Below are 24,040 nucleotides of genomic sequence, written 5' to 3' on the forward strand. Positions count from 1 at the left end.
GAAACTGTCGATTATTAAAGATTTTTAAAAACAAAACTTGTCCAGCATCGAAATCTTGCCAGCATTACTGCGCCGTCAACAAGTCATTAAGCAAACGGGGATTCGGCTTTTGGTGTTAGAGTAGAAATAAATCAGTGAATAATCCCAGAAACACATAATGATAGCGGTCTGATTACCATGGTACCTCCAAAACTACAGCGCCTCGCAGTCAAAAAATACCGGTAAATCGTGACCCTTGGTGGGTCGAGTCAACAGACCAGAATTCACTTTGGGAACAGCAAAATATGAAATGAAAAAATCGGTGGCATAAAACAAGCCGTTGAAGTCAACAGGTGATGGTGTTCGGGATAAGAGGAATCCCTCCATCGGTCACATCCATAAGACACTACAAGCGCATCTATGATTTAACCTGCACTAAAACCTCAGCTACACGGCAATTCAAGTAAGAATGACAACCCGGAATAACAAGACAAATGCATTAAATATTTTTTTGCAGGTTGACACGTGCACACATCATTTACATCATAAACTATTTCAGTATGCTGCATATAAGGAATACATAGAAAGGCTGTAAGAGGCATGCAAAGTGATTCTAAACTTAGTTAGCATATAGATTTAGAATAGCCAGGAAGCTCAAATACGTAACCCTAGCTTCAGCTCAGCGGTCAGAGGTGTCATAACACACATTATCTGTCATGGTAAGGCGTTTATACAGTAAAAGATGCCAGTCCACGCCGGAGCTGGGCAGCTTTTTCGGGTAGAATTCCGGCTCCGGATCGCTCGTTTTAAAGTGAGCAAACGATCACCAGTTTAAAGGCATGCTATTGCCCACCAGCTACTGATCGGAGCAAGTAAAAAGAGGGTCTCACCTTCATCTTCCAGTTCAAGCTTTTCCAACATGCCTTCAGCCGATCCGTGGACCTGTGGGCGAAAGGCAGCACGACGGAGTCAGACAGACTTTCTGCGGTTCCGATTGCCCACCGCCACCGCTGCGCCCACCCGGCGTTCTCGCTCCACACCGCGGTGGTCAGCGCCGTCTGGAACTGGCAACCCTGGAGCAGCCCGGCGGAGCGAGAATATGAGCACAGGAGCAGCGGGATGCAGCTGAGCAGCCGCTTCCGTCAGAATGAAATAACGTAAGACGAAGTAAAGTAACACAAAGTAATAGTCCAGCAGTAGCTGAGCTCTATATGGCGTGGAAACTTGCCCTGCGGACGGTCGACTTCACAGCCCACACCCCCTTGCGGTACGATACCAATGCCGAGGTAGAACTTTTAACCTGCACCGCTTCTGGATTGAAATCTCTCAGCATGTGTCAATTTAATCATTCTTGGTGGTCGTAGAAGCATAGAGTGCAAATTCTCTTTCAGCTTCTCTGCTCTTTTAACCATTAATTATTAACCGGAGCAACCCGCTCAGGACTCCCCTATCCCCCCGATTCAGGTGTAAGTGGAACATTCCGATTTGCTGCAGCCTTAGTGAACAATGCCGAAGTTTGACTGAAATGCACAGCATTGCCGGCAAAGCGGTATATATGCTTATTTAGACCACTTCGCTTTTCCCATTTTAAGTGCACAAGTAATCCGTGTCCGTCCCCCAAAAAGCAGCATCTTTTATGTGATCGTTACCTTGACTTACAACTACTCTACACTATGCCGAGCGCCCCCTATCGGCAAATCTTCTCTTAACCATATTAGGAAATGCCCTGTACCCCAGTGTTGCCTAGCTGCATGAATCTTTCAACCACCACCCCCTACGCCGATGATTATCTCTGAAATTACATTATGTACCCCCTTCGTTTGGGTGCGAGAAGTTAGGCGGGGAACGTGCATGCAGCGTTAACGTGCGCCGAGTTTTTAAATTATATAACGCAGCGAGTGCACCCGCAGCTCCGAGATGCCGTGCAAATGGTGCAGTGATCAGTGCAGTCACCAGGCTGGGACACCATTCCTGGCCATCTCAGAATAGCAGGCTTAGTGCTACGCCCCACTCATTCCATTTGAACTGTTAATAAAAGAAATCGGATTAACGCAGCAATGTGCCACAGCGGAAAAACACACGGGGCCAAAATTTAGCACTGAAACACTAACCGCACGTGAAGTTGCCAGTGATCCCCGGTAAAAGATTTACCGTACTTATTTTTAGGTAGTTATTTTTTCATTTCGGTGACAGCAGGTCATTTTAAAATGTGCAAAGCAACGCGTCAGTACAATGAAGGTGAGGAGAAGCAAATTGAAATGATCGTGGTGACGAGGTAAGGTGAGATGTAATTGCAGAAGGTGTGTAATTCCTGTGAGATTTATGGGAACTTGTGAACAACACAAGATCCATAAACCAGATCAGAGTGGATCAAAACGGTAGCAAAGAGCCTGCCCATTTTACTCCATCAGAAAAGGTAATTGTACGTGCATTGATCGTGCTTGTTTCATTCGGGGGCGCTGTATTCATTTATTTATTCTTTCCTGTGATCTGAGGTGTATCGCCAGATACACGGGCAGGGTGATTGGTTAGCGCTGGTTTTTGGACTTTAAGTAGCCTACTCTCAGGCTTGAACAGGATGAGTAATTAGGTGTGGCGGGCAAGCAAATGACTCCCCAGAGCGCTGCCGTCCGCCTGCCGGTTGTTAGGGAGACGCCCCTTCAGACTACGGCGAGACTTTCCCGGCTTGGGTTTCGTGGGCGTCATTTTCACATGCCTTCAGAAGATGTTTCACGCCCCTGCACAATGTTTTCACGTGGATGTATGTTGACTGGACGCCTTCCGGTACGTAAAACGCAGATGAGCGCCTTAGCGCTACGTTTTGTTTTGTAACATGGAAGAACAACATTGAAGATAAAATCAACACAGCAAAAAGACTCAAAACCCCAAAACATTAAAAGAAACGTCTGATTATCAGGATTTCCAGATTAGTACACCAAACTTGGATTAAAACATGGTCTAATAATAAAGTCCTTTTACGTGTACTTGTGCCAGACTATTTTGATTGGCACATAACCTGTCCCAGCCTGACTAGCATTACACATAAAACAAAACACAGTATTTTTCGTTCTTTTTTCTTTTAATTGGTAATGGAATGGGGTTTATCACGAAACCCACTGTGGTCAGAGGTGACACAGAAGGGGCAGAAATGTATTAACCAGAATCTCCAGTGGCAACGTGTAAAGAGCTTTGGAATAAATCCACTTAAAGATTTTAATTGGGGGGACAATCCGGCCAAGAACTCAGAATCAGGCCAAAAATCTCAGAAAAGCAAAAACACATGGACAGTTTTGCAAATATATAGAACTAATATTAAACACGTGCAATATGTCCAGGTACTTAAAAATTTCCAATTTTCACATCACTCCAGTGGTACCTGTACCCTGTTTTTTACACTTACATTATACTTTTATCCAAAGCAATATACATTTTTTTTTTTAAGAAAGCAGGGTGAGTCGGTCCTTGGCCCTTGGTGGTCAAGGGCTTTGCTGAAGGGTCCAATTGGTGAAAATTACTCTGGCGATCCAGGGATTTAAACCATCTACATTCTAATCACAGGCACAGTGCCCTGACCCACTGAGTCCATGAGGTCATCAAACTGAGACTCAAACCCAGCCCATACTCTCTACTTCCATGAATCACTGGCTGCGTTATTCCGAGTTTTCCTGGGCCTGATCCCAGTGATGCAGCAGCTTCACATATATGGATGTAGCACAAGGTGCTGGGTGTCACCCATGGTCGCGTTGGCCCCCACGCTTTCCCTTTGATTGGACCAGGACAGACCTACCTAATACACTGTGTCACCCCTTGAAACGGCAGGGAGGATAGACTCAATAATGGCTCCACGCCAGAGCTGTGTGGCTGCCGGTTCGCCCCCTGGCTAGGCCGTGTACAAGGGCCGGCGTTTCTTGACTCGTCTCTTAGCAACGCCGTTGTCCCCAGCTGTCCGTCAATTGGCTGCAGACTCCCTGTACTAAACTGGAGGGCTGTCAGGCATTTTCAGGAGTGTAAGCAGTTTCTGGATATTAAAAAGACCCTTTTATGGATTCTGATCCCATCTCCATCTACCTACCTGCAACGCCAGAAGGGCTAAGGTTTGCAAAACGGTCATACTGCCGTCTCTGGCCACAGGTACTGCACTCTGTTCAAAGCCACTTAGCATTGATTCTCCTTCCAAAGTCACACACGCACACACTGGATACCTGCCTGCTTTTAATAGCACAGCCTGAACACGTGGTGCTGTCACTGACCGTGCCGCCCATTTCAACCACCAGGGGGTGCATGCCTGATAATGTGGCGCCGTGTATTTTTTATGATTTATTGTGCCTGCTGAACAAGTCAGAACTTAGCAGGTTTTCTGTTCCTTTTCTCTCACCGGCTGCTTAATGAATATATTTATTGTTGATTAGATGCTCCTGCCCGTTTGACTTTCTATAATGCACCATGAATACATGGTTTCACCTGCATTCCTACACGAAAAGTTCTCAGATATATTTTTGAAGTAAAACATATTGATATTACAACATATAACCATATACAGTGCCTCGGGGTGACTCTGTTGTGAAAGCAACGATATAAAAGTAAACTGAATTTGATTCGAAAATTGATTTGAAATTGAAAAACAACACCAAGTAGTAATGTCAGTTGTGGGAAGGAGGTCCAGAGAATGTGTTACATCAGCTGCATTTCCATCAGGTGGGTTAGACAGCAGGGCCTACCCCACCCAAATCACACTACAATAACACCCAGGGGGGCCTGGGGTGGAATTAAGATGACATCACAATCGGAGCAGGGTGCTGTTACTAAGTGAAGCCTGAAGCCTGCTGGCTTACAGATACATGGACAAAGATTTCTCCACCCCATGCTCCACATTATCCCTCACCCTTGCCCATAGCTCTTGGTACAAATCCTTGGCTTTTCTAGCCATTATCCTGCTATACTCAGCCTTCTAGATGCAGGGCAGGGTCCCCCTGAAGATATGGCCCAGAGCAGCTCTGGGTGTTGCTAGGTTACCTCAGCCCTCAGATACAGTTGCTCAGCAGGCACATTTAGTGAAAACTAATTACAGTTATCTGTTTATACAGATGGATGTTTTCGCTGGAGTGATTCAGGGTGAGCACCTGGCTAAAGCTACCCCCACCCCCACAGGAAAGAGCTGTGTTTAGTGTTTTCAAAACAGATCCTTAACTACAGTGACACCTAGTGGCTGAGGTCATATTGTTCCAAACCAGTCAAGCACTCATTTAGCTGGTGGTTATATAACACACACCCACAAGCACAGATGCAGGTACTTACGAGTCGCGAGGTTGTGACAGGTGCTGAGTCTGGTGTTGGGGGTTTGGCGGACAGCAGCGTGAAACGTTGGCCTGTATCCGGGGGTGACGAGAAGGAGCGCACCCGGGTCTCCCGCTGCTCTGGCTCATTCTGGCAACCCTCCAGGGGGAAGGGGGGCTGTTTGTTTGCTTGGGTGGGTGTCGTAGGGGGGGAGGAGAGCCCAGAAGCTGTTCGGGGGGGAAACATCAGAACACATTCAGTAGCTTGAAACTGAAACAGTATTCTGTACTGTCCCTAGACAAATAGTGGGGGGGGGGGGTGCGGGGGGATATATACCCAATTGTGTTAAACTGTCCTCCATCGCAATGACATTAATTCCTGCCCCCCGGAAAATTATTCGGCCGAGGGCTGTAATAATTCCCTCCTTCCGATAAACATGCTTAGGAATGAAGACGACGTTCCTGAGGCGTTCCAGCTCCTTAAAGCCGCAAGCTCTGATAGCAGTGGCCTTTAGTGAAATCCATTTGCCGAGGCCGATTTGCTCATTTGCATGGGTGAAATGAAAGCAGACTGGTGTGGACGATGAGGCCAGCTGGGGGAGCCCTTACTGTCCGTTACGGCAGCCCCTTTGTGCAGGAAATGCGACTCGATCGGGGCTCCTGTCAGGCCCTTGTTTTAGGGCATCAAAACACAAAGGTGTCGCAGCGCTCGAAGAATTCTAAACATTACAAAAAAACTGACTTCATCTGGATTTGTTTTCAGTAGCATGGAGCACTGTAAGGTAAGAATAATTTAAAAAGATCACATGAGTTGTTTAAACACTACATCTATCCCCAACGCACAGAATCCCCTAAAGAGCCCAGTCATGGGGTTTCCGAGAGTACATGGAGTAAAACATTTACCTGCGGGGGGCGCTGTATACTTTGTTGAAATATCCTTCCCTAACATCCAGGATTTGCTTTGATTATTATTCTTTTGTTTTCTCTCAGACGAGATCAGCACTTCTCAACTCACCGCACGGGTATATTTACGCACTACTGTGCTAAAGAATCATCTTCTTTCTGATGTCATAACCGCTCAATAATTCCATGTTGTGAAATGGACACAGACAGAGGGGAGAACATTGTGACCACAGTGTTCCAGCAGACTATAACCTTTTGTCAGGGGAAAAACAGCCACAGCACATTACCAGCCCACTCCTCCCGCCGTCAGGCTTCCAGGCTGGACTCTAATAAAGGCCACACCCTCTAGTCAGGTGACCTGAGGTACGGAGAGCACTGGGCAGCAAATCCTTACCTGCAGCTCTACATGGGTTTTGACTGATATAGCTCTTTGGTCTTGCTGACTACAGCCTGCAGAAGCAAACCATTCTCACTAGTTATTTTAACATGAGTTACAAAAGTAAAAACAGGCTTTAAAGCCCCATTTGCCTGCAGAAGAAAGCCTTGGAAAGTGCGAGGCACTGAATTAATCCCATCTTCAATGATGAGAAGTAGGAATTCTTTCAGAGAGACATCAGGGGAAAAGATCTCCAGGGCAGGACCTCAGTCCCTGAATGATGTCATCGGATACAAAGCCCGGCTGTGACAAATGGCTGTCTGTGAAAAAGAGGCCCGATTCTCCTCGGTCCTGAAGCGGCCGAAGTTCATTAACGTCAGGGGTCTGGGGGCCGGTCGTTCGCAGGACAGCAGCTGAATTTTAAGCAGCACAATTGCCACACAGATGGATGGGCGGGCACACATGCCCAGTGCTAGGCACCCGCACATCTTTACCATGGCAGGAGGCGTCCCTCTTATCAGTAGCCTGAGTTCTGAAGTGTTCAGTGGTCAGAGAACAGATGCTTTTATCCAAACTTGGGTCAGAAGTCACTAGAGCAATTGGGGGTTAGGGGCCTTGCTCAGGGGCTCAAAAGGCAAAATCACCCCTGACACCGGATTTGAACCTGTGACCTTCAAATCACAGGCATTGTGTCCTAAGCGACTGAGGCACACAATCCCCCCCTACCCACTCTAGATCCATCCACTCTGAGTCACTGACTATCACCTATTATGGGTCCTGGGGCTCTGGAGTCTATCCCACAGGCTATGGGCGCAAAACCCAGGACAGGAGCGCCAAGCCATAGCAGGGTACACTCACACATCCTCAATGTGTTTTTGGACTGTGGGGGGGAACCAGAGTACCTGGACGATACCCAACGAGGACACGGCGAGAACATGCAAACTCCACGAACTCCAAATTAAGGAGCCAGTGTCAAAACAGCAAAGCAATGGCATTCAGAGAAGACACTTCAAAGCGCAAACCCCATCAGACATGTGATATCCGACTAGGCTGGCGGGGGCTGCCGATTCCTACCAAATGCATCATATTTACCAGGGTAAACAAGATTCTGCATGCTTCGGGAAGCCTGTAAACCTCCAGCTGAAGGAAGATGCAACATTTAGCAAACTTCAATTTTGAGTGATATAAAGGGAAATAACTACTCATCAGAATCCTCACTGGTGTTGTGAATTATAAATCATAAGAAGCGGATGTGAAATCATCGCCTCTAACCTATTCCTGGAAAAACCTTGACTACTGAAATGTATGTTGATGCTTCCATGTCCCACTCTCGCAGGTGTGGGGAAGCAATGAAAAAGGCCAATAGGATGTTGGGTTACATCTGTTGGTGTGTGGAGTTTAAGTCAAGGGAGGTGATGCTACGATTATATAATTCCTTGGTAAGACCCCACCTAGAATATTGTGTGCCGGTTTTGTCACCATGCCTTAAGAAGGACATTGCTGCCTTGGAAAAGGTGCAACGTAGGGCTACGAGAATGATTCCTGGTCTTAGAGGAATGTCTTATGAGGAGAGATTAGCTGAGCTGAATCTGTTTCAAAGGAGACTAAAGGGGGACATGATCCAGGTATATAAGATTCTAACAGGTCTGGATGCTGTTCAGCCAAATGGCTATTTCCATAGTAGTTTAAATACTAGCACACGTGGCCATAAGTGGAAATTAGCGGGAGAACATTTTAACGAATTTGAGGAAGCACTTTTTTTACACAGTGTGTAGTTAAAGTATGGAACAGTCTTCCTGTTAGTGTAGCGCAAGCTAAAACCCTGGGTTCCTTTAAATCAGAGCTAGATAGGATTTTAACAGCTCTGAGCTATTAGTTAAGTTCTCCCCAAACGAGCTTGATGGGCCGAATGGCCTCCTCTCGTTTGTAAATTTCTTGCGTCCTTACTCAAGCAAGCTAGCAGTGAGGTCCTGTAATTCCTTCCTACAGGTCTTAGATTCAGAACATTCCTTCTCAACAGGAAGCCTGGCCTGACCAAGGTTAGTCATTTGAATTGATCGCCATTTTCCCAAGGTTCCTTGCAGCATTACTGGGTGTGAAGTGCAGTGGGTGGGTGAAACCGCAGACGAATCTGTAGACGAATGCCATTTTGAGTGCAGGGGAGAAGGGGAAGCAGGTGAGGGGTTAAAGGTCAGAAGGCACCACTAGATATCATGGTAACATAGCTGCTGACCTGCTGAAAACGATCTTTAAAGTTTCAACAGCAAGCAGCGTGGTTAGCGACAAGGGCCGATACTGTAAAGGTTACCAGGTCAAGATGTATGTGGGGCCCAAATTCTTTACCGAGCGAAAGGGTAAAATTGCCAAGTCTGCCTTAGATAAGAGAGACGCATAAACACAAGCTAAAGTAAATGCGCATTTGGAAACCGACAAGGCTAACAGTTAACCGCAGACGGGGTCCCAGGGAACCGTGGGAAACCTCTCTTATTAGCTGCTTCGCCATGACCACGGCGATGCATGCGAGTCGGGCGGCATCCTGCCCAGAAACCCCGGGAAGGTGATGGGATTGCGACGGGCAGATCAGCTGTGGTGGCGCATGAAAAACAGCTTCCAACCCTCTTCTGAGAAATCGCAATAAATACTCATTATAAATAAAAAAACGTTTACTATGATTTTACTACAAAGAAGTTTACTACTTTAGTTCAAGGTGCTTGTTAAAAGGCAAAAGTAACTTGAGTGGTTGAGTGAAACATCAAACTGATATAAAACCCTTGATACAAAGAAACTAAATATTTATCATCCATCCATCCAACCCTGTGCTCAGACCCTAAAGCTTTGCTCTTACCTGCGTATTTCTTAAAAAGGAGAGCAAGATGGGATATGCAATAAGAAGCATTCCAATATAGCTGCAATCATACAAACAGCAAATAAAATTTCATTTCATTATTTCATTTTTCATTCCGTCCCGCCAGTTAGTTACAAATAAACTGTTTCTAGTGTTTGCATGAGCATGTCTTCATTCGCAAAGAGAGAACCTGAGGTATTCTACCCCCCAGTAATTTGGAGACATGAAGGTCTTTGGTAAAGGAACATGGTTGTAAAGAGTAAATCAACAATAACAACCTTCAAACACATTAGGGACCAAAGTTCATGTAAAAACATAGATGACAGGAATTGACAAGAACCCATTTAAATGACATGGCCGAAGGCGCGGATGATGTTTACAACAAACGGAATTATAACCTTGCAGGGCATCATGGGAAAGGGGGCGGAGTTAAAGACTGGGACAGGAAGTCGAGCAAAGCCACGGCGGCAGGGTGTGTACACTGTCGACTGCACTTAATGCAGGTATATAACAGGGACTTGTGGGGGGGGGGCGGTGGACATAGGGAAGGGTCAATGAGGATCCGGGGGGCTGGTGATGAGAGAAAACGATTAGGGTGCAGAAACTATGACTGTGCCGCCCGTGGGGTGACACACTGTTTTGCAACATGACAGACTGGTTTCAGAAAACCCAGCGCATCTGTAAAAATACGACAGGCGTGGGATAAATGCTTTTGTGGATAAAAAATTGCTCCCCTGGAGAGTGGATAACATATCATACCGAGTCTGGGGGGGGGGGGGGGGTGTCACACAGAAGCACAGATCAAATGAAAGGGTTTGTGTTTTTGAGGTTCGGCGTTGACACTCCAGCGTCACCATGAGTCGATGACAGGAAAACCCAAGGGTCTAGACGTCAATAATGCCACTGAGGAAGAACACAAGGCTTGTAGAGCAAAGATGTATCTAAATCAGAAGGTTCCGGAAACTGTCAAACTGCGTACCGTGAAGCTTGGAAGGACCAGTCACCAGCGGCCTGGAAATGACGGCCAGCTTAGTGCAGCTCAGCCTCCTTCAGCACCCTGAGCTCCATCTGCATGTTCTTTTACACAGTGAGGCATTCGCAACGGTACCATCACCTCCACAAGGCCATCATCAAATTAACCCTCCACATTTTCAAGGACATGCTGAGTATATTTCTGGACAAGCTGCAGATTTATGGGAGCTGCCAATACAGCCTCCCTCGTACTGTAGACTCCAAGATGAAAGGTGAAGCAGCCTGGTTCATGACTCGCAAATGCACCCAACCTTCAGCACAGTGAATAACACACCCGTTTGAGCACCATGCATGTGTTCCAGGCTTCAAAAAGTGTGAAACAGCACCACCTGCAGTTAGTTGGTAAATGCCAATGCTGGATGGATCTGGAACTACAGATATGTGGCACTTACTGGGAGTTACTGACATCTACCTCTTTGCACCTTAATTTCTTCTATCTATCCATCCATCCTTTGATGAATGCTTTCAGGTCATGACCTGCCTTTTTAATTTCTTAATGAACTTTGACCTCTTTTGGCAACTCGAGGACCTGGCAAGAGTGCAACGTGAGCTCATACCGGAAATAAAACCTGAGGGTGTGCTGGGAGTGAGTGCTATACTGGGAGTGACAGAGAGAGAGTTACTGCTGCGTGTCTTGCAGGGAATTTCCCCAGAAGCCAGAGTTCAGGTAGCAGCGCCGAGGTTGGGTATCAGGAACAGTGCCACACGGACCGATTGGCACAGCACCGCACACATCTATCGGCTGAACTGACACATTATTTTTCAATGACACTTGTGAATATTACACTGGGGTCATCCAGGTATCCCAGACTCCTCCCTTACTCCCAGGACACATGGTTTTGTTGAACTCTCAGCCTTTGACCCGTGATGGACTGCTGTCCTATTCCAGGACGCGCCCTGCCTCCTACCCCACCCTTCCCAGAACAAGACACCAGGTCCAGCAGAATAACCATGTACTAAAAAAGGATGGATGGATGGGATCTACAAAGCAGATACGGCAACACACATGTGGAATGACTTTAAGATGCTGGGCTTTGTAGAGTGACCCCTAATGGGCTGATTTCCAATCTAAATGACGAAGACCATCAGCGCCATCTGGAGGCTGGTATTTCCTCCTGGGCTGATTGCCCAAGCTGGTGACAACATTGGGGTTTGGCTTTAAAGAGCAATCATCACGTGCCGACATCGACACAGCAGGCGAAGCGGCTGAGGGTTAGCAGCACGAGAGCTGTTTTGTTCGCGGTCCATCGGCGGAGGGTGGCCGAGGATCTTTAAACAGTCATCTGGTTTCCAGGAAACCCCCCCCCCCCCCACCTCCGCCCCACGCTCAGCTGTCACTATGCTGACAGCTTCTCATGTTGCTCTTCTGTGAACATCATAGCAAGATGGAGGGGGGGGGATCCAAGGTGGGATAGTGCAGGGAAACATGGGATGCAGGGACAGGAGGATGGGGGCCGGTGATTTTATTTAGGTAGGCGGGGGAGGAGGGAGAAGCAGGAAGGAGGAGGATATGTTTATCAAGACAGAGGGGGAGTCTTAGCATCTCCACACAGAAAACACATGGCAAACACAGGAGAAACACAGGAAACATGCAGAAACACATGGAAGAGTACAGGGTGTCACAGCTACAGGGAGGGACAGTGAGGGACATCTGGGTGCAGGAGAGGAAGACCGACCTAAACCTTGCATGATGGGTAATGAAACCCAGGTGACGTGAGGGAATGTACTTGTCACCTGACCTGACCCCGCTTTGGGACACCCACCAGGCCCAGTTCTGCTACACCCAGAGATCAGCAGGGAATCTTCGTCAATCAGAGTGCATAGTGAACCCACAAGGCCCACCTTGCAGGGAAATAATAGAGTGTCATCGCCATGGTGATTTAACCCTGGGGAGAAGTCAAAAGTAACTTTGATCTATGGACTATCCTATAGCTCATCAGAAATGCAGCTAATGAGGACTCAGCTTAAATCGTCCATCATTCAGAAAACAGCGACTCAGAAGCTGAGGGTGGGCTCTGCTTCGGATACAGTAAATAGGGCAGAATTCTGTTTGTGGATGAGACCACAGTGAGGGGGGGGCTGGACAGCGGCGGATCCTCGGTATACCCAACCCGCTGTGTCAGTTCAGCCAGGGGTCAAGTGTTCTGGGCACTGCCTGTGGGTGGCGCTTTTGAGGACATGGACTGTTAGGTCATTGTGTCACCTGACAAAGGCACTAACCGGCTGGAACAAAAGTCAGCGTCCCCAGAAGCAGAGAATGGATTAATTCTAAACTGCTGCACCTCAACCCCTCCACAGTGAACCCACACAACACAGCTCCTTGATGGTAATGGGTGGGCTTTTCTGTGACACTGGACACAATTTTACTTCAAACATTTTGGGAGAAGGGGACAAAATAAAAGGCCTGGTGGCTTTAAAACTTGCTGCGATAATGTAAAGACTCCATAACTGTCATGGCACCTTCCCTGTATGCATCGACATGTGGCATTCTGCAAGAGCAGTTTTATTCAGCAGATATACCTGAACAAGTCACAGGTTTTGTGCAGGTGCACCAGCAGCTGCCCACCTTCAGTGTGAAACCGGAATGTTCTGGAACCTTCCGGCCAGCAGTGCACGGCCGCAGGAAGTGGCACAGCACTACAGCTGCTGCTCCCCTTATCGCTAGACATTCGCAGCTCCAAGGTCAGCACTTTCCCAGTATGGCTGTTTCTTAATATAGTGCTCCGGGGCTCAGTCGCACAGCAGATAAGAGCAGCATAGCTGCTGCACGGTTTCTTAAAAAAAAAAAAAAAAAAAAAAAAAAACACGTTTGTCAACACTTCTTAATAGCCAGCTTTGGCTGGTGTTGGTTACTCCTTGTTTATAACAAGGTCAGATCAGCAGAGAGTGATGAAATGATTCAGTTTGGAAAACAGCCGCTACTGCTTTGCTTCATAGGTAATTTCAGGGGGAAATGAAGATCCAGGAAAGGGAGGGGCGCCCCGTGGGCCTCTCTGGGGGGTCTGAAAGGCCAACAGTTCTTCTATACTATATCTAAAACAATTAAGCTATTTCCTGTAGTTACATCAAAATGTAACGATGACCTGAAAGCTTCCTCCTCTACCACGCCAGTGCCCCCTCCCCCATTCTACTAGCGAAAAACGACAAATTTAAAGTGTTAGAGTCGAAATAGGAACATGGAGCTCTGGGACCTTAAAGGGGTGGGTGGACACTGCCGTCGAGTGAAATGAAATTTAGACCCACCGCCCCACCCCTCCCCACACACACACACACACACACACACACACACACACACACACATATATATATACCCCCCAAGCCACTTGAACCCCCCAGTAAACCGTCGTGTCATTTTCAATTACCAAAAGTGACCGTGACAAGATGCCGGCAGCACTGAGTGTGTCAGCTGAGCCAGTGTGCACAGAGGGGCAACCCGAGAGGGGGGCAGCCCGCCAAGCATCCTATCAGCTTCACAGCTAGCTCCACAAGCCCCACCCCTTTCAAATGCCCCACCCAAATGTGGGAGGGACAACAAAACAAAAGAAAACGTAGCATTTACGTAGATCGATGGATTATGGGAATTCACCACAGATAAAAGTCTCAGGGGTCACACTGACCCCAAGAGACAGACCCCCCCCCCCCCCCAGGACGAGCCTAAATCTGTAGGATGCTGCTGTAGAAACCTGTCAGCCTTATTAGCCATTAGGACAGGACTGCATCATCGGTGTCACTCTTTTACACCAGATACTGAGTGGACAGCTGTGGGTGGGTATCATGACGGGAGGCAGGACAGGCCATTTTGACAACTTCACTTCTTTGTTGTCATCCATGTCAAGCCCGTACTGTCACCTCTCACACAGGACAGCCCACGCAAGTCCTGTTTTGGACTCTACATCGAAACGACTCGCTCTGAAATGTTAAATGGCTCCCTCGACGCCTCCCCCACGCCATACACCGAATGGGCCATTCCGGCATAGATAATAACCAGACGTAAGGTGAAGCAGGAGGTGGAGAACGCGGAGCGCACCACCTACAGGCTGGGTTTGCTCTTACCCAGAGGGCTGTGGGGCTCGGACTGGCGCCGGCCCATATGCCTCTCCTGGTCCTTACGCTTCCTGCTTCCCCGCAGGCTGCCGAATCGCTTCATGGAGCGCCGAGGTGGGCAGGCCAGTCGAGGGCGCCGTTGAGCTCGGAGGGCCCAGAGCAAGGCAGGGTCCACAAACCCCACTCCTTCTGGGGGGGGGGGGTGGTCACCCCAATAGATTCATCCTTGGCAGCAGGCGGTAAAGGGGAAGCCTGGGTCAGAATCGCAGTGAGGTCCAGGCTAGGGGGTGGGGGCGTTTGCCCCTGATCCTCGGCGGTTAATTCCGGAAGGAAGAGCAGCCGGTGAATGTTTCCTGAGGGAAATGTGGCTCGGCCCCGAAATGCTGGCAGACTCCGACCCTGCTGCTGCCTGCTCTGTCACGTACAGCTGTGCAGAGCCTCTTTAAAATAGACTGTAAAAGGAAACCACCCCAGCACAGGCTGCGGGGGCAGCGATTGGCTCTCCACACCCCTCTGCCACACACACACTGCCCACCCCCCACACTTCCTGAACTTTGCCTCTCTCTCTCCCATCTCTCTACCTCTCTCTCTTTACCTCTCCCCCATCTATCTTTCTCCCTCTCATCCTTGCTCCCTTGCCATCTTTCTTTCCCTCTCGCCATCTCCTTCTTCCTACATTTCTCTGCTCCCTCCCCCTCTCTGCCCACTCCCCACTGCTCCAGCCTGCTCATTTCCTAAACTTTGCCTCTCTCCATCTCTCCCTCTCTAGCTTTCCTTCTCTCTAGCTCCACCCAAATCTCTCCCCCTGTTGGAGTGACTGCTGGGAGCAGGCAGACCACGTTTGTGTGTTTCTCTTTCTGCGATTCAGCACTTAGTCAGTTTATATGCACTGCATGCTTTTTGGTTTAGTTCAGGGGCGTGAGTTGATCATTTCGTTGCTGTATGGGATTAAATGTGAAACTGGTCCCAAGGTGACAGTGGAGGGTGTTTTGTTAGGAGCGACAAAGCAGGTAGGATACAACAGGGCCGACTTGGCGTTGCAATGGTGCCATTTCTGAAGTGGATGAGCTTACTTGATCAGTTGACTGAACGTAGGATCACGGTGCAAGGTGTTTATATTGCAGTCATACTGCTGGTATTGCCAACTAAGTTGTGGTTTTCAATGTGCCACCTTTTGCTCCTGATATGGATATTGCATGGAAGCATTCCTCTTTTGGTAGGGTTGTCAGGGACTGCAGGAAAGTTCCACCTCAGGGTAGTATGGGATGAGGACTTGGAAGATGTGAGCGGAGACGAAAACATGATGCAGAACAGTCTACATGGCTAAAGGTATTAAATGGTCACGTCAGCGCCGCTGGATAAGCCCAATATGTACAATTTGGATGGAATAGAGTATTGACAGCATGTATATCTTTGTGTGCCTTTTCTGACCACCACGTGGTGTCGGTTGGCTTGCTTTTGTCAAGGACCTCGAGGCCTAAGTTTTACTGGCGTTTTAACACTAAGCTGCTTCTTGGTGAGAGTTTTTGTACCAACTTCGTCATGATCTGGGAAAAGTGGCAGATGGAAAAGGAGGGATTTGTTGATTTGTCATCCTGCTGGGATGTGGGCACAGTGTGGGTCTGAGTCCTTTGTCCTTTGCATTTTGGAGAGGGATGTTAGTTTGCTGGAAAGGGACTCAGTTACTGGAGATAAACTTGAGATTGTAGGTGACTTGGATGGAAGAGGAAGGCTTTGAAGTCCTTCCTACATCAACGGATGAGGGGGTTTTAGTCTGGACAAGGATGTTTAGTACTAGGGTCACGGATACCACACGTTCCTTTTTCAGTCTGGGTTTGACAGACAAAAATGTTTGGTGTTTGTCACTTTGAAAGGTGCCGGACATCAATGGTCTGCCAGCGGGAGCAGGGATTTGTTGGGGCCGGATCTGTTTGGTGTCTTTAAATGGACATTGGGGGCTGGAAGGATTCCAACTAGCTGCATGAGAGCTGCATTGACTCTCCTTCCAAAGAAGGGGCATTTGGGATCCTTGTTCAAATGCAGGTCGTTGTCCTTGCTCTGCCCCGACTATAAGATCGTGTCAAAATGCCTCTCCAATAGGTAGGCGTGCTACAGGGAGGACTTGGTGCACCTCAGTCAGGCCTACTGTATTCCCGGGCACACAATAAAGGACAATCAGTTCTTGATGCGTGATGTAATGGTCTGATGCGGACAGGACATGCTCGATTTGGGGGTGATTTTCTATCAAATCAGGAAAAGGCCTTTGATAAAAAGATACACATGAATGATTCTAACACTCTTAGAGCTTTTGGAATAGGGATGACTTCCATGCCTTGGATTGGGTTTATGTATGGTGATGCTTCTGTGATGCTTAAGGTGGGGTCTGGGCTGAGCTGCCCCATCAGGGTGCAGAGGGATATCAGGCAGGGGTGCCCCTTGTCTAGTCAGCTGTACTAATTGGCTATTGAGCCTTGCTGTGTAAGCTGAGAGCCAGGCTGCAAGGGCGGCAGGGCTTGGGTACATTGCTTTGTCAGCTTATGCGGATGATGTCTCTGCGTTTGTAAAGGGGGGGGGGGGGTCGAGCATGTTCAGGCTCACTCACAGTCGTGGTCAAAAGTTGAGAATGACACACATATGAATTTTCACAAAGGCTACTGCCTCAGTTTTTATGATGGCAATTTGTTTATACTCCAGAATGTTATGAAGAGTGATCAGAAAAACCCATTTTCACTGCATTTCAGCCCTGCCCCAAAAGGGCCTGCTGACATCCTTTCAGTGATTCAGTGACACAGGTGACAGTGTTGACGATGAGGCTGGAGATCAGTCTGTCAGAGTCAGAATACAGACTGGATGCTTTAAAATAGGGGGGGGGGGCAATCTTATCCGCAAAGGGCCGGTGTGTTTGCAGGTTTTTGGGGTAACCTTTAGGTCAGCTGTTCAAACCCAGGTGTGAGGACTCTTCAGCCAATCAGTCCTCTAATTAGTGACCTAATTATGGCGTTGCAGTGAAAACCTGCACACACACCGGGCCTTTGCAGATAAGATTGGCCACCGCTGCTTTAAAAGGAGGGTGGTGCTTGAAACCATTGTTCTTCCTTTGTGAACCATGGTTACCTGCAAGGAAACACATGCATCACGTGCAAGGAAGCGTCATCATTGCTTTGCACAAAAAGGGCTTCACATGCAAGGATATTGCTGCTAGTAAGATTGCACCTAAATCAATCATTTATCGGATCATCAAGAACTTTAAGGTGAGAGGTTCAATTGTTGTGAAGGCTGCTTCAGGGCCTCCAAGAAAGTCCAGCAAGCGCCAGGACCATCTCCTAAAGCTCCTATTCAGCTGCAGGATCTGGGCACCACCAGTGCAGAGCTTAATCTGGAATAGGAGCAGGCAGGTGTGAGTGCATCTGCATATACAGTGAGGCAAAGACTTTTGGAGGATGGCCTGGTGTTATGAAGGGCAGTAAAGAAGCCACTTCTCTTCAAAAAAAAACATCAGGGATAGACTAATATTCAGCAAAAGGTACAGGGATTGGACTGCTGAGGACTGGGGCGAAGTCATTTTCTCTGCTGAATCCCCTGTCTGATTGTTTGGTTCATCTGGAAAAATGATTGACCGGAGAAGAAAAGGTGAGCGCTACCATCAGTCCTGTGTCATGCCAACAGTAAAGCATCCTGAGACCATTCATGTGTGGGGTTACTTCTCAGCCAAAGGACTGGACCCACTCACAATTTTGCCTATGAACACAGCCATGAATAAAGAATGGCACCAAAACATCCTCCGAGAGCAACTTCTCCCACCCACCCAAGAACAGTTTGGTGATAAATAATGCCTTTTTCCAGCAAGAAGGAGCACTGTGCTATAAGGCAAAAGTGATAACTAAGTGGCTCGGGGAACAAAACATCAACCCCAGACCTTAATCCCATTGAGAACTTGTGGTCAATCTTCAAGAGGTGGACGGACAAACAAAAACCCACATATTGTGATAAACTTCAAACGTTGATTATGTTAGAATGGGCTGCTATCAGTCAGGATTTGGCCCAGAAGTTGACTGACAGCAGCCAGGGCGAGTTGCAGAGGTCTTGAAAAAGAAGGACCAACACTGAAAATATTAACTCTGCATAAGCTTAATGTAACTGTCAATAACAGCCTTAGAAACTTATGAAATGCTTGTAATTGTACTGTAGTATGCCATAGATAACTTGTGTCATTTTCAAATTTTTAGCCACGATTGTGGAAATGTATGAGAAGTCGTCTTGGGCTCATGTAAGTCGGAGTAAGTATGTGCTATGTTTGAGGACAGTGGCAGTGCCAGGTGCTGTTTAAGATGACTGTCTTTTTCCTCTCCTTCAGAGTGCCCAATTGAAGAACTTTCTGGATGCCTCCAAGAAGGCACTATATGATGTTAGTGTGAAAGTTCTGAACAAGGGCTCGCTGTTGGGGTTGCAGTGGAGGAGGTTGCATTAAACTGTGGCTACGAACAGACACGTGGAGCATATTGATCCTTCTGTGGAGGAGGACTGCTGGGCAAGACAAAACCTCTGAGCATCTCGTTCTGAGGTGCGCGAGGTCTGGGGACATGCAGTTTCTGCAGTCGGAGGAGGGTTTGGAGTAGATGTATCTGGTAGTCTGGTTGTGGTCTGAGATAACGAGCACTTCAGAAAGGAACTTTTTGGGGGACAGACTAAGCTTGTGATGATTCGGTTCACTCAGAAGGATAAAATGGGTCAACGGATCCTAAGTGGGACTGGTGGCAATGAGGCTCGGGGGGGGGGGAGGGGGGGGTCCTTGTGTTGACATTGTGACAGTGCCTGGCATTTCTGGGTTTTGCGGATCTGAGACCTTAGCCTCAGCCCTATCCTTAACCTTTGGCATTTTTACTTTTTTGATTACAGTCAGCCCTGCGATGGGCTGCCCCCCATCCTGGATTGTTCCCTGCCTCGTGCCCATTGCTCCCGGGATAGGCTCCGGACCCCCCACAACCCAATAGGATAAGCGGTTTGGAAAATGGATGGATGGATGGATGGATGGATGATTACAGTCACAGATTTTTATAAAACAGGGCCATTGTTGGTATGGTATGTTGGTATGCATAAAACTTCCTAAGAATTGTCTTAAGAATAGTCGTACACTTTGACTTAATAATAAAAAAAATTCTTAGCAAAAAGTATTACCTAAGAGCATTCTATAAAGATGCTAAAAAGTAACTTTCAGCAAAGTCTAAGCCCAATTCCCAAGTGCTGACAGAGCCAGCACTTAAGTGTCGTGAAATGAAGACTACAAATAAAACCCCGCCCCAGCTACCGAGTTCAACCAATAGAGGAGCTGCACAGTGAATATATTAGTGACATCAATCCGTTAATGTAGGACTTTATACAACATATCTGTCATGGCCGCACCAGCAGCCACACCCACATAGGAACAGCACACAAGCTGCAAGCAATCCGACTGCAGTCCAAAGATGATTGCTACCTTGCACAGATCGCAAAGTATTGTTGTCATCCTGGATGGAGCCTTACTGAGCGTTTAAGCTCTGTCAATCGTTTCATTTCCCTGCTCCTGCTGCCCACTTGCCTGCCGCCCCTAACCCATCTCATCCTCCTGTCTCTCCCACTTCCCTGTGTGGCGTGTTGGCGTAGGACTGACTCTTGGCTATCGACTCCTCCGCTCCATCCCCGACTACACTTCTGCCTCATCCCTTGGGTTTTGTACGCAGTCCCTTACTGACGCTCTCCCTGAAGCAACCTGCATGTCATTCATGGCATCACTAATACTGTCATCGTTATCGTCGTCATCACTGTCACCATCAACTGGCAGTGGAAGATTGACAGTTTTGCCAATATTGTGCAGTATACCACACGCTGTAATGACTCTGCAGTACTTGCACAAAGAGGGAAAAGTCTAATTTCTTCATGGAGTCGCCTTTTCAGCTGTCCGATTCCTCTCTCGACCACAGCTCTTGTAGCCCTGTGTGCTCTATATTTCACAATTGTGATACAAGAAACAAAATGTTAGATATTTGTTATACATTTGGTGCATTTAAATTTTATTATTGGACATGTGATGCTACACCGGTTATGTGCACGAGTGCAGTGGATCGCTCCAACCACGCCTGGGAAGCCCGCGATCCCCATAACAGCGGCTTCCTTCCGTTGTATGCTTCGCTGGATGAACTGTCTCACTATATTCGCTGCCATCAAGGCCATCAGAGTACTATTTATGGCTCTGCTTACTGTAGACTGTGAGGGACCAAAATCATCACTGGAGCACTACTGCAGTTGGCAAAAAAAACCTAGCATCATTATCACCTTCACTTCAGCAGTGAGCGCAGTGTCACAGGAGGCGAATACAATCTCCCACGTCACAACTAGATCGGAAACAAGAATGTCCTCACCATCGAGCCTGTACCTTTTCATCAAATCATTAGTGTCGTACATCTGCAGGACGTCCTTTCTTTGACGGAAAGTGCGCGGTCTCCGTCTGGGTGCGCGCAGTGCAGCTGCCAACTCCGAACTGGTTTAGGAGTCCTCTCCAGCTCTCTTAAATAATTTAAGAACTGAGACCTACTCAACACTTAAGAATGTTTATGCATGCCACCTATTCTTAAGTCTGGGAGTAGGAGCAAAATCACTCTTAGAATTGTGACGTACTTAAAGGTGAAATTTTATGCATACCGGCCTAGATTTTTATATACAGGAGCCATACACACATATACACACACACACACACACACACACACACACACACACACACACACCCAGCTGCTGAATCACATAGTCTCTCCCCAAGCCCAACTCTGTGATGCCTTGTCAAAAGACGAGGGTGGACTCTAACTGGTTACCCCCCTCCCCCCCCATTGGGTGACAGGACACAGGAGACAAAGGAGCTGAAACACAGGCAGATTGCAAGTACATCCCTAGCATCAGAGAATCTCCAAACAGCATGAGGAGGTGGAGTCAAGCTTATCAGTATCCCAAAGCCAGCGTTCCAGTGGAAAATTCCCAGACCGATACATAAATACCGGTTCGGGGCCGAGGACACTGGCTCAGAACCTGAAAAGGTTCCATCGCTGCTGTACTCCTAAACTAAGGCCCTTAACCTGAATTACTCCATTAAAAGGACTTTATGAGCATTTATGTAAGCAAATATATAAATGAATTCATGAACTGTTTCATACTGCTGTGGCTTATAGGAACATATATTTCACATTTATTACTGCCTTTCAAATTCCCATACTGTATCCGTGGACAGGGACAGGCATGGATTTTAACGTGATTGCGAAAGAAAAAAAACTGCACATGAACGCTCGTACTGAGTGAACATAAACTTGGCATAATTAAGGTCATTAAGGACCCACAAGTTATGAGGACAGAGCCTGAGGCCTTTTCCAAAGAGCAGTTTGTGGGATTTACAGGAGACCACAGGAGGACACGGCTGGGTGAGCTTGGCAGAGGGGAGCTGCAGAGGGGGTTAGGCGCTATCCGCATATCAACAAACTGCCCCCTCCCCCGCATCAGGCCCGTGAAATCAGGTCCTTGGACTGAACCCTTCTCATGACATGACGTGTTCTGGGTGACCCAGCGCCCTTGAGAAGGTCAAGGGCCATTTACTGTTAACCACCTCCTCCATCTTTTGGTATTTTTTTTTTTACATTTTAACTGGTCATATCCAGTCTTTGAAAAGAAATGCTGAACTGACGCGACTTATGAACAACTTGCCTTCAGTCAAGGCAGGCAGCAGGGTTGGGGGTGGTAGCTAGATGACACATGTCCCTACCTGCCCGTACCCAAATGTACTCCACTGACCCGAACCTTACTGTGGTGGCACCCATCGGACCCCACAGCCAATCCAAAGGCACCTCTGCAGAGGATAATCTGTCGGTCGCGCTGCGGAGGCGCGTGCACATCAACCACGTTATATTAAAGCATTCAACTATTCAAGTAAAAGGCTTAAAAAAAAACTAAACTAAAATGGTCCAAGTTACTTTTAGTTTTCAGCTGCTTGCACTGCTGCTGCATGCGCGAGTCACATCCACGGCTGACTCAGATCCTATGGTGACAGGGCCAAAGCGACGCATCAAGTGTGTGAGCCTGAAGGACGGAGCAGCGCCGCCTACCACCATCACCGCTGCCGTTATGCAGGGTCACCTTGTGCCTCTGGACGCCTTCCAGAGCATTTCCTCCTCACACTCAGGGTATAAGGCTGGAAACTATTTGAGTGTTTTGAAAGATATGAGAGTCCCCCCAGGGGCGTAGGGGGCAATTATATCATATGACAGGGGCATTTGTGGGGAGGAACTCTTAAAGCTTAATTTAATATCTTAATTGGTGATAAGCCAGATAATTAAACACAGTGGGGGGACGCGGATGAACACACTGCAGACGGAGTATTAAGGCTAGTGACCATTACTGTGGCCTGGGTGGGTTGGTGGGGTTTGAAATGCCAGTCACACACCCAGCAATCCCCTGAATGGGGCTACCCGACCTCTACAGCTTCTGTACACGTCTGACAGCAGGCAGAATTAAAAGGTGGATTTAAAGTTCATTAAAATGATAAATAAAAATGGAACAAGAATATCCAGGGGGAATTGGGGGGGGGGGGGGGGGCGTGGATGGACCGGAATGACTGGACGACAGCTGCGGATCAGAGTTTGTGCAGCTGAGGTCCGTGTGAGCGAGCAGTGCTGGATGTCAGTCCCTGCTGCCATGTGACGTTTCCGGAAGGAAAATGTTCAGAAGGCGGCCTGTTAGAAAGAAACCATGTAATGCCGTTAGCTAAACATGAGGGTTTTAGCCTGTCAGACAGAGAAAGTGTCATGTGACCAGATGTCAGGTGGGGCAGGCTGTGATAGGGTCTGGTAATGCACGTAGGTGCCGTGATTGGCTGACCTGCTTGAATCTGCACGTCTTACAGACCTGTCCGTCTCCTACAGGGCACCTCGCGGACTGAGAGATTAAACATTATGAAGCACATTTGCAGGTCCGGAATGCCATGTCTTACTCTGGCCTGGACCATTTAAGAAATATTTACAGAATGCAAAAACAGAATTACGGCACTGCCATGTCGCCGTGACAACCTCAGGACGAAAGGGAAGCGAGGCATATCTCAAAAGGAGTAAGTTTAATTGATGTATTACGGCAAATGAAGCACTACCCAGACCTATGCTCACATGCAGTTAATCTCCATCAGCAAGAAGGCATCACAGCTAGGCAGATAATGGGGGGAAAATTGGGGTGGGGGTCAGCCATTTCACTCCATCAGGCTGACTAAATCACCCACAATCCCTCTGTACACTGAGAGCATGATGACAATCTTCCAGCATAATGGGACCTCTGTGACTCACCCATAGTATGATGTTTACGAGACAGAAATGTTTAACCCTTGTTCCTGCAAATGAAGGATAAATACAGGGTCTTGAGCCATGAGGCAGGCAGCTCATAACTGACTAAATAACCATGTAGCACATATGGGGGACAAAGCAGGACTCACCTTAAACCACAAGGGCATTTTAAATTGGCATTATCAGTGTCTAGTCGGGTCCTTAAATATGGTGGGAAAGAGGTTTATGCACATGCCCAGATCACAAA

At 47.7% G+C, this 24,040-nt stretch overlaps 1 protein-coding gene across 9 annotated transcripts in view; it reads right to left on the reverse strand.

Moving 5' to 3' along the window:
* The window catches only part of prkag2a (protein kinase, AMP-activated, gamma 2 non-catalytic subunit a), a 65,545-nt gene that overhangs the window by 15,272 nt on the left and 26,233 nt on the right, over positions 1 to 24,040 (reverse strand). For 7 of the 9 annotated variants that reach the window (XR_007397257.1, XR_007397272.1, XM_049010156.1 and 4 more), the window contains 2 exons: positions 5,275 to 5,480; positions 870 to 921 (listed from right to left, as the gene is read on the reverse strand). Coding sequence is in view for 7 of the 9 variants with exons in the window: in XM_049010156.1 (XP_048866113.1) it covers positions 870 to 921; positions 5,275 to 5,480 (258 nt within the window). In the remaining 2 variants the exon portion in view is untranslated. Of the gene's footprint in view, positions 1 to 869; positions 922 to 5,274; positions 5,481 to 14,461; positions 15,113 to 24,040 lie in introns of those variants that run through there. The other 2 variants (XM_049010206.1, XM_049010215.1) reach the window with 2 other exon arrangements.

Source organism: Brienomyrus brachyistius, chromosome 1 (assembly GCF_023856365.1).
Source record: "Brienomyrus brachyistius isolate T26 chromosome 1, BBRACH_0.4, whole genome shotgun sequence".
Lineage (NCBI taxonomy): Eukaryota > Metazoa > Chordata > Actinopteri > Osteoglossiformes > Mormyridae > Brienomyrus > Brienomyrus brachyistius.